Source organism: Cetorhinus maximus, chromosome 15, assembly GCF_964194155.1.
Source record: "Cetorhinus maximus chromosome 15, sCetMax3.hap1.1, whole genome shotgun sequence".
In the NCBI taxonomy this organism is placed as follows: Eukaryota; Metazoa; Chordata; class Chondrichthyes; order Lamniformes; family Cetorhinidae; genus Cetorhinus; species Cetorhinus maximus.
The window spans coordinates 68,182,582-68,196,569 of NC_135893.1; the positions used below are offsets into that span (position 1 = coordinate 68,182,582).

At 41.1% G+C, this 13,988-nt stretch overlaps 1 protein-coding gene across 1 annotated transcript in view; it reads right to left on the bottom strand.

Moving 5' to 3' along the window:
• card11 (caspase recruitment domain family, member 11) overlaps positions 1-13,988 on the bottom strand; it is a 225,828-nt gene that overhangs the window by 14,495 nt on the left and 197,345 nt on the right. Inside the window, exons 19-22 of the mRNA XM_078558591.1 lie at positions 12,862-12,958; positions 11,497-11,586; positions 3,689-3,821; positions 3,212-3,391 (exon numbers count right to left, since the gene is read on the bottom strand). Of these exons, the coding sequence (XP_078414717.1) occupies positions 3,212-3,391; positions 3,689-3,821; positions 11,497-11,586; positions 12,862-12,958 (500 nt within the window). The remainder of the gene's footprint in view (positions 1-3,211; positions 3,392-3,688; positions 3,822-11,496; positions 11,587-12,861; positions 12,959-13,988) is intronic.

The window sequence follows — 13,988 nt, forward strand, 5'->3', positions numbered from 1 at the left end:
CTCTCTGCAGATGCGGTCAGACCTGCTGAGTTTTTCCAGCTATTTTTGTTTTTGTTTCAGATTTCCAGCATCCGCAATATTTTGCTTTTATCTTTATGTCACTTTCCTTGTTGGCTGACCTGAGCCTAGTCACATTAAAATGGATGGAAATTTAGGCCAGTTTATATTTTGGTTTAAATTGGTTGACTGTGGTGTCAGATCACATTTCTTTCTCAGGGACAAATTTTGAAATAACAATAAAGCCTTGGAGTTTTCAGCAGATGGTAGGCAGGCAAAACACTGAGGCTAAGCCTGAGCCAGAATCTGCCATGAATTCAATGAGTAGCTTCCATGCAACCACTTAAAACTGAAAGCAATCATTTTCTATTTCAAAGTCTCAGACAGTTCATCAACTAATTCACAGAATCCGTCAGTAGGTGTCAATGATGTCTTTGTCTTGTCAAAGAAATGGTGAATAAGCCACTCTGCCACTACAGCAAAAACTGCAACAAACTAGTTGTTAAAAACAAAGTCAGCACCTCTTCATGTCAACTCCTGTCACATGATTCCAAAGCGCATTGTCATTCAATTCAAATCTCCCATAATGAGGCTTAAAATAGCCTTGTACCCAATCTCTCCAGGGATTTTGCTGATCTCGCATCAAAATTATAGCTGAATGGGAGGAGAATCCCATGGAAATTTAGGGATAAAATATTTACAAGCATTTTCATATCACTCTGTCCTTGGGCTCTGACACTTTTCCAGTGAAATTCAACAGAAACCCATGGAACAATACCTCATCTATAGGTTAGGCATTTTACAGCCTTCCTGGCTCAACGTTGAATTTAGCAACTACAGATCATAATCACTGCTCCCATTTTCTCAGGCAGCTGGTTATAGTAATGGTTCTGCTGTTATCATTTATACCTCCTTTGGACACATCTTTTGTCCTTTTATTTGTTCCATTGGCACCCCCTTTTGCCTTGTACCCTCATCCCTTTTCTCATTCACTCAATCCTGCCTTCCACAGACCTTCTCCTTTGTTCTTACATCTGCACCCCTACTCCTTTTCCCTTGCTCTGTTTAATCTCTAACTTTTCTCAGTTCAGACGAAAAGTCGTTGACCTGAAATGTTAATTCTGCTTCTCTCTTCAAGATTGCCTCCAGAGCTGCTGAGTGTTTTGCAGCATTTTCTGTGTTTTTTTTTAATGTCAGATTTCCAACAGCTGCAGTATTTTGCTTTTGTCAAAAGGTAGATTCGGGTAGATGGGTAGCCGCAGCAGCAAAAGAGTAAGGAGACAATATCCAAACCCCTATTGTGTGCAGTTCACTAGTTTTTTTGTGTGGCAGGGCGAATGATTTATGAAGGTGGATGTGAAGGGGAGGGGAGCCCCGCAAGATCAACTGGACCATGTGGAAGCCAAGCCAGTACAAAATAATCAAAGATAGTGTAACTGCAGCCACAGAACAGTGTGCATGAGTCCAGGATATTCTGTCCTCAATTGCACAAGGAGACATGGTGGTAGTGGCACCACCGAGGATCTGTAAAGGAAAGCGTAAGAACAAAATTATTCCTTTTAAAAAAGAAACCTGTATGTTGCATCCTTCGCAACATACCAATGCATCTGATAGCTAAACTGAGACTGATGCCTCCAGATGTGCCAAGCGGCCTGCAGGAAATGAACCAACCAAATAGAGAGACTTCAGTCTTTACGCATGCAAAAAAAGAAGCCTGCAGGCAGTGAACTAGGAGACTGGCGATGCTCCTGCCCAGGACTTACTGAACAGCTCAAGGAAGAAACTCAAGAGAATATAAACACTCTTACCACAACTAAACATCATGCAAGCAGTATTTCAATTGAGCAGTGAGGAGGAATGCTAACTGCCTCAAAGGACCAGACAAGAACAAGTATATATCATCATTGTATGTCAAAATAGATTCTCATCATCCTGATGAAAAATAACTTCATTAATAATATATTGAAAGCACGACTGTGAATGCACTTGTCACTCACTCATAGTTAAAGTCTGAATCTTTACAATTAAAATATGATAAGTCTTCACATGGGCCAATCCAACAGGACAGTCAATATAGCCAATGGATTGGCTCTTCTATGGGATCACACTGACAGTAGTTTTCCAAATTACACTTACAATCAATGGCTCAGTTCATTCACAGTTTCATCCTCCTGCATGTAAAAACATTCCTTTTACACTTTCCATTGCATGAATCAACAGAAGTGAAGAATATCATAGCTACAACTAGCTTGTCTTTCCTGTGTATCCCAAGCTCTCCCACTTCTGCTCCTACCGTAATTGCACTGGGTTCTTTGGGGACCTCAAGTGATGCACCAGGATCTATGCTGAGATTGCACAAACTCTTTTCAAGTAGGAATCTTAGAGCCGGCAGAGAAAGGGTACTTTCATCCCAACCACCATGGCTGGATTTAAACCATACAGCACAGAAGACGTGCAGCCCATTGTGCCTGTGCTGTCTCTTTCAAAGATCTATCAAATTAGCCCCAATCCCCCAGTCTCTTTCCCCATAGCCTGAAAAAGCTTCCTTTTCAAGTATATATCGAATTAAATTTTCAAAGTTACTATTCAATCTTCTGCCACCCTTTCAGGCAGTGCATTCCAGAGTGTAATAACTCAATGTTGAAAAATGCTTACTACTTATCTCTTCTCCATTTGTTTTGCAAATTACCTTAAAATATGTGTCCTCTGCTTACTAACCTCTGTGCCAATGTAGTTTCTCTTTGTTTACTCAGTTTTGGTTAGAAGTGTTAGCTCAGTGAGCAGGTTTCACTGTCCTGTTTGTTCGAAACATTTGTGGCCAAGGCATGACACAACTTTAACAGAAATACCTGGAAAAACTCAGCAGGTCTGGCAGCATCGGTGGAGAAGAGCACAGTTGACATTTCGAGTCCTCATGACCCTTCAACAGAACTAAGTAAAAATAGGAAAGGGGTGAAATATAAGCTGGTTTAAGGGATGGTGGGGGGGGGCGGTGTTGGGATAAGAACACCCCCCCCCCTTAAACCAGCTAATATTTCACCCCTTTCCTATTTATACTTAGTTCTGTTGAAGGGTCATGAGGACTCGAAACGTCATCTCTGCTCTTCTCCACCGATGCTGCCAGACCTGCTGAATTTTTCCAGGTGTTTCTGTTTTTGTTTTTGTTTTGGATTTCCAGCATCCGCAGTTCTTTGCTTTTATGACACAACCTTACCTGACTTGCAGATGTCAAACTCCATGGCTTCTCCAGAATTGAGTAACTTTTGCACCAGCATTTTGGCAAATGAGGTGGGTGAGAACAACACAGGGCGTTTCTGCTGGATGTGGTACGGATGGACCAGGCTGTACGGGATCAGGCTGAAACTCCTCTTGATGTCACTTTCTGTATCTACATCTTCAACAACAAAAAAAAAGTAAAATGGGGAGGACAAATTTATCTTAGTTTTTGTATAAGAGTCTTGCAAGTTTCTGTGAGAAGGACTAACAAAGTTTGGTATCTGGCCAACAACTATACATTACTCAAATAGATGATCTGGTTGATCGCTGATTGCAGGAGTTTGCAGATTGACAGCCATGTTTCTTACATTACAACAAAGACTGCAATTCAAAAAGTACTTCATTGGCTATTAAGTGCTTTGGGACATCCTGAAGTCATGAAATTTGCTATGTAAATGCAAGTCATTTTTATTACCATCCTGTTTATCAGCTGAGAGTTTCAGAGTTTCGAAAGAGGCTTTTGCCGGGCCAGATGGGGAGCCGGTGACAATCCGCACACGCTCACTGCTGTTCATTCTCTTGTACTTGTTATCAGACCTACTGACAAACTGTCAAGAGGAAAAGAAAAAGTAAGAAATCTAGTTACAAAGCCAAATCGTGCAAGGGAAGCGTACCAACAAAAGTGGCCCAGTAATTTAAGGTGCAAATTAGGTACTTGCTATATGAATACTGCATTGAGATGCCTCGAGCACATATTAAAGGAAAGGATGGTGATCAAGTCTGGTTTGCCCATCACTCCTGTGCTCACTGATCTATATTGGCTCCTAGTCCAGCAATGCCTCGATTTTACAATTCTCATCCTTGTTTTCAAACCGCCCCATGGCCTTATCCCTCTCTATCTCTATAACTTCCTTCAGCCCTATAACTCTCTGAAAACTCTGCACTCCTCCAGTTCTGGCCTCTCATACATCCATGATTTCCACTGAGTCTCCATTGGTGTTCACGCCTTCAATTGCTTAGGCTCTAAACTCTGGAATTTCTCTCCTAAACCTATCTGCCTCACTTTCCTTCCATTAAGATACTCTTAAAAACCATCCTGTTTGGCCAAACTTTTGGTCACCTGCCCTAATATCACCTTCTCTTTCTTGGTGCCATGTTTTGTCTGATACCACTCCCGTGAAGTGCTTTAGGACATTTTACCATGTTAACCGCTCTTTATAAAAACAAGTAGTTGTTGTTTTATTGATTCTGGACATACTTTGGGAGGCGAACACCAAGTGACAATTTGAAGGTAACATTTGCACAGCAGGGTCCTTTTACATAAACCCATTCAGCGCAATATCTGGAGACACTGGTGCAGGCCAATCATGCTGGAGACCAAGCTATGAATCTCATCTTTGATTATTAATTTTTGGGGTCAAGATTCATGGGATCCCAGTGGATGATAGAGTGTATCATCTGAGATAGAAGCAGAATAAATCAGTGGCAGTTGGTGAGGAGCTCCTATCCTACCAATCAAAAATGCAGATCTTTATATGGAGTTGTGTGAAAGGCAGGCAGGGAGCAGGGTCAGTCTATCTGATCCTCTGAGAGAAAATGTGCATGAGGTAAATCAGCAAAAATTGTGTGTTTGTGTGTGCGTAAGCAAGAGTCAGTGAGATTAATCTCTTCCTACTCATTTTTTGAAGTGTTATTATTTGTGTCTGTGGAAAACAAGACCAAGGGTCCACTCATCATAGTTCTACCAGTTACCTATCTTTAGACTCTAGCCAGAGTCTCACTGAATTCCTAGTTACAATCCAGCAAAGGATTAGGGGAGGGGAAATGTATTTAGAAATCTGTATTTTTATTTGACTGTGAATCTAAGAATACTGGGAAATTTCCACACATATAAACGGCAGAAAGACAGAAAGGAGAAAGAATTTGTGTCTCTACAAAGCACCTTTCATGACCTCAGGATGTCCCAAAGAACTTTACAACCAATTAAGTGCTTCTGAAATACAGGGCAGGATTTTTCAGATGTTACTCTGTCATTGAAAAAGTGAGCGGCGGGTACATCCCTGTTGATCACAGCAGCCCTGCAAACCATTTAACTAATTAGCAGGAAACAGGACTTCTGCCACTCACTTGGGAGGAAATTCTGCCTCGAAAACTGCTAGCCATCTGATTGGCCAGCAGTTCTGTGGTCCTAGCAGTGCCACAGAGCAGTCCTACCAGTCCAAGTGCTGAAGCCCACAGGACTAGGTAAGTCTGGGGTCTTGTGGCAGGGTAAGTATGAGAGGGGAGGCCCGGGGGGAGGATGGGGTTGTTGGAGTTGTGATGGCAAGGCCAGACGGGAAGGGAGCACCTGGGAAAGGGGCAGATCTTGGGAATATGCCCAATCTGGAAAGTGGCCAATGATGGAGGCACCCCCCACCTCTCCTACCCAAAGCCCATGCAGGATTACTTGCTGGGCCTCCCCTGTCCCAAAATTCTTCCCGCCGGAGGGAAGTGGCCCCTAAGTGCCAATGGGGCCTCAATTGGTGCGAAGGCAGCGGTCCACCCTAGGCCTTGCCTTCCCTTCATAAAATTGCAGGCAGCTCAGAGGTTGACAGGAAGGTCACCAGGGGAATTTTACGGGCCCTCCCCCACCTAGAAACCCGCCAGTTGGGACCTGTAAAATTCGGCCCATAGGTGCTATTGCAATAAAGGAAATTTGGCAGCCAATTTGGACGTAGCAAGCTCCCACAGACAACAATGTGATAATGACTGATGGTATTTTTTAATTATGCCAGGGCAGGGTTGGTCAGGGCACTGGGGAGACATGCAGTTTGATTTGAAAGTGTTTCTTTCCAATAATGGTCACACCAGATTGACTAAACTAAATCCATTAATGAGGCTTTCTGAAGTCTAGAGGGATTATGTGTCATGTGCAATAGGCTAAATACAATGAGTCTTTCTGTTTGAGCTCTACATTAGCGGACATGGTACTTCGCAAGTTAGTAGTAAGCAGGGGCTCAGAGTGGTCTTTCATGAATACTACAAGAGAAATATCTGAGTGCAAACTAAACAAGTAATAATGGTGAGCTAAATGTTCTTGCAATCTATCCCATACATCGGTGATTCGAATGCAAACATCTTACAAAAACTGTGGTTACCTTTCAGTGTAAACCCTCCCATCAAGCCTGATACTAAAGTTAGAAACAAGAAACAAGGCGGCTATTTTCAGATTTGCTGGAGGAAGTGGTCTTCTTCAGGCAATTATCTGAAATTTAATTAGATCTTTCAAATACAATCTACAGTTTTGCTGTAGCAGCTTTCCAATGTAACTAAGCTGTCATTCTGCACTGTTACATTTAGCATTGATCTTTGTATCTTTGCACATCTTACGGATGTGTTACAATTATGAACTTTAAAAGATTAATATATTTTAGATCTGGAGCCTTAAACTTAGGGTAAATGAAGAGGGTCACTGTGAACTGTTCTGCATCTGCCTGACAGGAAGCCTGGGTGGTTTGATTGTTAGAGATCAAAGGACGGCTTGAATTATTTTCCTGCAAAGAGGGTGCCTTTATTTATACTTGGAGACAATGGCAACAGTCTCTGAGTTTGACATGAGTAGACAATGAGTCCCCCAAAGTCCCAGAAAGCGTTGTAGATATCCGGTTGTAAACAGTTGTGCTGTAAACCTTACTTCTAAGGTGAAAGGGAGTTGAGGTCAAAGATAGCTAATTAGCATTTCTACCTAGATACAAGCCTAATATGTTTCACATTGCCAGGAGGAAGATAACAGAAGCCATTTTTGAGATCAGGCTACAGGCTTCCCTCCAAACCAATGAATATCAAAGACACACAGTAGAGGTTTTGTGTAGTCAGCAGAGAAAAATGGCTGTGTGACTTTGCGAGCTACCACAGGATACAGGAGAGATCTCTGGTCAAAAAGATACATCCTGCAGCCATCTAAGGATTCCAGGAGATTTGTCCTAATAGGAATAAGCTTCACTGCTGGTGGTGGATTTAAGGAACTCTCCGAAAACTGAGGAAAGCATCTGGAGACGGTCACTCGAAATTACTACTCAGTGAAGTGGGGATACGGAAGCCCATTGGAAGCTGGGAGCAAATGTGGACTGTTTGCTAAAAGGGCTGTAATTCCAGGGAAAGTGTGATAGGTGATTAGTATAAAAGGGGAATGTTCCTCTCTTTACTTTTTAGCATAAGTTACCTACAAAAAGAAGTAGTGTTTTGTCATAGTGCTTTTAGTCATTTTTTTACAGTGAAAGTTTTAAAATGTGAAATCTTGCTGTGTCATTCTTTCAGTTAGGAACTGGAAGTTTGAATCTCTTTTTATAAAAGTTATTGGCCTTTACCGAGATTGTAACAGATGTTCAATATGTATGCTTTGCACCATTACGTTCATGCATACAATGCGGCGAAGAGCAGTGGGAAACCAGGGGATTGGGAAGTCTACAAAGACCAACAGAGGACAACTAAAAAAGAAATAAGGAGGGAGAAGATTAAATATGAGGGTAAACTAGCCAGTAATATTAAAGAAGATTGCAAGAGTTTTTTTTTTTAGATATATAAAAGGTAAGAGAGAGGCAAAAGTGGACACTGGGCCGCTGGAAAATGACGCTGGAAAAGTAGTAGTGGGGAACAAAGAAATGGCGGAGGAACTGAATAGGTACTTTGCGTCAGTCTTCACAGTGGAAGACAGGAGTGACATCCCCAAAGTTCAAGAGAGTCAGGGGGCAGAGGTGAGTACGGTGGCCATTACCAAGGAGAAGGTGCTAGGAAAACTGAAAGATCTGAAGGTGGATAAATCACCTGAACCAGATGGATTACACCCCAGAGTTCTGAAGGAGATAGCTGAAGAGATAGTGGAGGCATTAGTGGCGATCTTTCAGGAAACACTGGAGTCAGGGAGGGTCCCAGAGGACTGGAAAATCGCTAATGTAACCCCCCTGTTTAAGAAGGGAGTGAGGCAAAAGACGGGAAATTACAGGCCGATTAGCCTGACCTCGGTCGTTGGTAAGATTTTAGAGTCCATTATTAAGGATGAGATTTCAGAATACTTGGAAGTGCATGGTAAAATCGGGCAAAGTCAGCATGGTTTCATCAAGGGGAGGTCATGCATGACAAATCTGTTAGAATTCTTTGAGGAGGTAACGAGTAGGTTAGACAAAGGAGAGCCAATGGATGTTATCTACTTGGACTTCCAGAAGGCCTTTGACGAGGTGCCGCACAGGAGGCTGCTCAGTAAGATAAGAGCCCATGGTGTTAGAGGCAAGGTATTAGCATGGATAGAAGATTGGCTGTCTGGCAGGAGGCAGAGAGTGGGGATAAGGGAGTCCTTCTCAGGATGGCGGCCGGTGACTAGTGGAGTTCCGCAGGGGTCAGTGTTGGGACCACAACTTTTCACTTTATACATTAATGATCTAGATGAAGGAACTGAGGGCATCCTGGCTAAGTTTGCAGATGATACAAAGATAGGTGGAGGGACAGGTAGTATTGAGGAGGCGGGGAGGCTGCAGAAGGATTTGGACAGGTTAGGAGAATGGGCAAAGAAGTGGCAGATGGAATACAACGTGGGGAAGTGTGAGGTCATGCACTTTGGTAGGAAGAATAGAGGCATAGATTATTTTCTAAATGGGGAGAGAATTCAGAAATTTGGAGTGCAAAGGGACTTGGGAGTCCTAGTCCAGGATTCTCTTAAGGTTAACTTGCAGGTTGAGTCGGTAGTTAGGAAGGCAAATGCAATGTTGGCATTTATTTCGAGAGGACTAGAATATAAAAGCAGGGATGTGCTGCTGAGGCTTTATAAGGCTCTGGTCAGACCACATTTAGAATATTGTGAGCAATTTTGGGCCCCGTATCTCAGGAAGGATGTGCTGGCCCTGGAGAGGGTCCAGAGGAGCTTCACGAGAATGATCCCAGGAATGAAAGGCTTAACATATGAGGAACGTTTGAGGACTCTGGGTCTATACTCGATGGAGTTTAGAAGGATGAGGGGGGATCTGATTGAAACTTACAGAATACTGAAAGGCCTGGATAGAGTGGACGTGGGGAAGATGTTTCCATTAGTAGGAGAGACTAGAACCCGATGGCACAGCCTCAGAGTGAAGGGAAGACCTTTTAGAACAGAGATGAGGAGAAACTTCTTTAGCCAGAGAGTGATGAATCTATGGAATTCATTGCCACAGAAGGCTGTGGAGGACAGGTCATTGAGTGTATTTAAGACCGAGATAGATAGGTTCTTGATTGGTAAGGGGATCAAAGATTACGGGGAGAAAGGGGTTGAGAAACTTATCAGCCATGATTGAATGGCAGAGCAGACTCGATGGGCTGATTGGCCTAATTTTTGCTCCTATGTCTCATGGTCTTATGACAAAAGCAGAGTTTCATCCTATGTCAAACAAGGGAAGTGTTTCTATTTTATGCCATGCTGTTTTGAGATATCTAGAGTTAAGATTAAACTGACTTCCCTTGTCCAAAATATAATTTATAGTTAATATAAAAGAGTCACAAACAAATCCAATAAGGAATTGAAGAGAAACCTCTTCACACTAAGAGTGGTTAGAATGTGGAACTCGCTACCACAAAGAGTGGTTAAGGTAAGCAGCATATATGTATTTCAGGGGAATCTAGATCAGTACATGATGGAGCAAAGAATAGAAGGTATGCTGATAAGATTATATGAAGTAAAGTGGGAGAACGTTGGTGTGCAACATACATTGTAGCATTGACTATTTGGGTCGAATAACCTGTTTCTGTACTGTAAATTCTACGTAGTGTAATTATATGAAAAACAAATAGACTAATGGTCCAGGCCAGGTTGCTTAACCAGGAAAATAGTCGAAATGCAGAAGCTTTGTCCTGGGTTTCAATCAAATAATACTTGGTTAAAGCATTACTGGGTATGCAAGGCTTGGATCTGGTGTGGACATCTATTTGTTGAATCCTTTCTAACCACAGGGTTTTTGAGCTTGATTGATTGACAGCTCTTTGTTCAGAGACTTTTAGTTAAATCCTGGAGATTTCTCTTATGTGTTTAGTTTCAGTTCAGTATAATAAGCAACTAAGCTCCTTCTGGTGTGTATGAACTGTGCATTAACCAGCTACAGCTATTGTATCAATGAAGATCCTCAACTGTTATATCCAAAAGCCTTGTTGTCTAATTAACTGTTGAAAATATATATTTTAACCCTTTGGTGTGTGATTTTATCTGTTTCCTAAGTATTTGTAATATCGGTAACATCCTGTGGCTTACTATTTCAGGATTAACTTACTCATAAATAAAGATGATTATTAGGTCTAGCCTGAATGTAATGGTCTGAACCATTTAATATTTACTCCTTTTTGGAATAGACAAGAAACTGTGGCAGTCTCAAGTGGTGGTCTCATGGATTAGGAAAGGATATCAAGGGATATGAAGCTAAGATGAATAAATGGAATTTAGGTACAAAACAGCCATAATCTGGTTAAATGGCAGAGTAGGCTCCGGGGCCTGTTCCTATGTTCCTATATGGTTTCTGGTGCAATAGTTAAGAGCTAGTTATTAATCTTGGGCAGCACCATTGCACACTCAGAACATATAAGGATGCAGAAGACTCAGTCTATTTGTGTTATCTACCTTTCCACTGTGCACACAATAAAAAGTTCAAATCACAGCAACGTAATGGCATGCTGATAAAACATCAAAGCATAAGAGAAGAAAAGGGTGAATTACAAGGATTGATACCAGGACTGAGAGGTTAAATCTATCGGAAAAGATCAAACAGCTTGGAGCTCTGTTCTGAAAAGAGAAGGCTGAACATGACCTGATAGATGTTTTAAAGATTATGAAGTCATTTGACAGGGTAGGTGTAAGGAAGATATTTCCATTCGTGGGTGGAAACCAAAACTAGGACCATAAATAATAATAAATTCAATAAGGAATTCAGGAGAAACTTCTTTGAGCCAGAGAAGGGTCAGAATGTGGAACTCGCAACCACAGGAAGAAGGTGAGGTGAATAACCTAGATGTATTTAAGGGGAAACTGGAAAGCATGTGAGGGAGAATGGAATAGAAGGTTATACTAATACGGTGAGATAAAGAGGAGTGGGAGGAAACTTATGTGTAGCTTAAACACCGGCACAGACCATCCCAATAGCAATTAGGGATGGGAAACGCTGGCCTTGACAGTGACAACCATATCTCACCAAATAGTAAAGGAAGATCAATTGTCCAAAAGGCCTGTTTCTGTACTATAAATTCTACATAATTCTATGTAATGGCTGATGCTTCCAAAGTGCATGAAATAATCACCTGTAAAATCTGACCGAAGAATATGCTTGCTCGAGAGAGACGGGGTGCTTTGGGATCGATGGGGGGCTGTTCTTCAGGTTGTAAAAAATTCTGTAAGAGAGGAAATCACAGACAGCATTGGATGGACTAATTAGCTGCGCTGGCTAAGTTCCTACACATGGTATCTAGTCAATTGTTTCCTGGGAGTTCTATAGTGGCTTAAATAAATTGCATTGTCTCCTTGCTTCACTGGACAAGTTAAACTAATTTTGCTCTCATGGTTTATAGCATTATTTCAATTATTCGATTTTGTAAGTACCTTGTAGTTCCCTCCTACCGATCTATTATTCTGCACGCACCATTACATGTCTACAGCTGTATGGAAACACATAACAATTTTGAATATTTTGATAAAAATATTTTATTTAATTGCAGCAAAAACCTGTAAATATCTACAGTAGATATAAATGCAAAGAATGACGGAAACAACACGACCATTTAATGAATCCTGAGCAAATGAAATTGTACATTAAGAAGTCAATTATTGACAATTCAGAACCATTTTCCATCTTGTGCCCATGCCATTCAAATCAGTTAAACAATATATTGAGAGATATAAGCTTGTTAACCCTCTCATTGCCAGTGCAAGCCTCGCTGATGCCTCCAGCACTGCTATTGTACCTTGGCAGCTGAGAAGTTTACTTGGTGTTACTCTCACTAATGTCATTTTATTAAAGATTTTGCCCATTTTGGTGTATCAGGAACTTACATCAAGAGGTGGGTTTAAGGGAATGGGGTTTGACAATTTTTGGAAAGAGGAGGTCTTCGAGGTGACTTAACTGAGGCTTTCATGATTAAGAAGGAACCTGACAAATTTTTCTCTGCAGCTAAGAGATCGAATGTCAGGGATAGGCACACAATAGAAAGGAGGATATTTGAATTAGTTGGGTTGATGCATCAAAAAGACATCTTGTTGAGCTTTTAGTGGCCCCTTTCTGTTGCCAAATTCTTATTTTCTTGTGACACTTCACTGCTAAATAATGAAAAATATTTACATCACTCAATAAACTGGATTATAATTTATTTCAAGAGAAAAACAGCTTGCTTGAGCTTAATTACAACAATAGTCTTTCTCTCAGAATATACACTCAGAAACTATTCAAAATAAAGAAAACTTAAAGTTAGAACAAGGAGTTTAAAGATTTTGATGCATCATTCCTCTGTAGTCCAATGCGTACTAAGTATTTTACCAGAGCATACATAGATTTCTGTAATGTCAACAATTTAGATAAATGGTAGAAGTTTTGAGGCAAAATAGGTTATTCACTTAATGGAAATTGATTGTATGAAACAGTATAAATTATTCAGAGCGATAGAAAGACAGACCCATAATCCTCGGAGTGTGCTATATTGATTGTCTGTCTCATCTCTGCTGCCGCGGTACATCAATCTCTGAATCTTCACCAGGAGTAGCTGCTGAGCTCTGGAACAGAATGATGAAGGCTAAGGATTACACAGATAGGGCATGGGCTGAGCACTAGCGATCTCGGCATGTTTCACCTTTGATAATGCTGTTGTATTTTAGATCACTCACAAATCACGATCCTCATCTCTTCTGGCTACAACTCCAAAGGTGGCTGGTATAAGAGCCTGCTGGTCTCTACCTCCAGCTGATAGGTTCCTAAGGGACATTATTTTTTATGTTGTTTTCTTGTTCCCAATGGATAGGAATCAACACATGCTCATATCAAAAAAGATAAAATTGCTTTCTAATTCACCACTTGCTGCTATAAATTCATAATTTCTCTCAGAGAGATCAGAAGGCTATAGATTGTGAGTGGGGCGGGAACAGGGCTGGGAATGCTACACTGAGATAATAGCAGCTGCTTTGTTGTTGCTTGTCTCTGCATTATAAATATCACAAGTTTGAAGTGGTATTTTATTCAAACTATAAGTACAAATTTCTACCAGAGATAAGTTCTGTTGCAAGAGCCAGATGTTTTAAGGAGACACTGCTTGTCCATGTGAGGGAATCAGCCATCAATCGTCAGGAATGAGCTGCCCTCCAACTTGGGGTTGTCACCCATCAGGGTTGCCCTGGTGGGAGGCTCCAGAAATTGCAAATTAATCCCCAGGACACTACTGAGAGCAAGTCAGGGGGTAAAAAAAAATCATAGGGATTTTTTTTGAAAAATTGTGTGCTTTTAAAAATTTTCTTTGAACAACTTTTTTAAATTAGTTATTAAAAAAATACAGAAAATAGGGGAAAAGGCTGTTTGACTGTCAGCAGTTATACAATCAGGCCTAACATGGGCTTTGTATAAATATACTGTTATTTCCTTATTGTTGTAGTCCATGCCCCTATTTATAAAAATTAAAAATGCTATTGGCCTTTTATGACTTTATTTACCTGGCCTTGCACGTTTAGGAGATTATTTATTTCAATTTGGGGCCAATTGCATCCTTTAGTGTTTTTTTTCATTCAACGTGTACTTCCAAAACTTGCTTTCCTC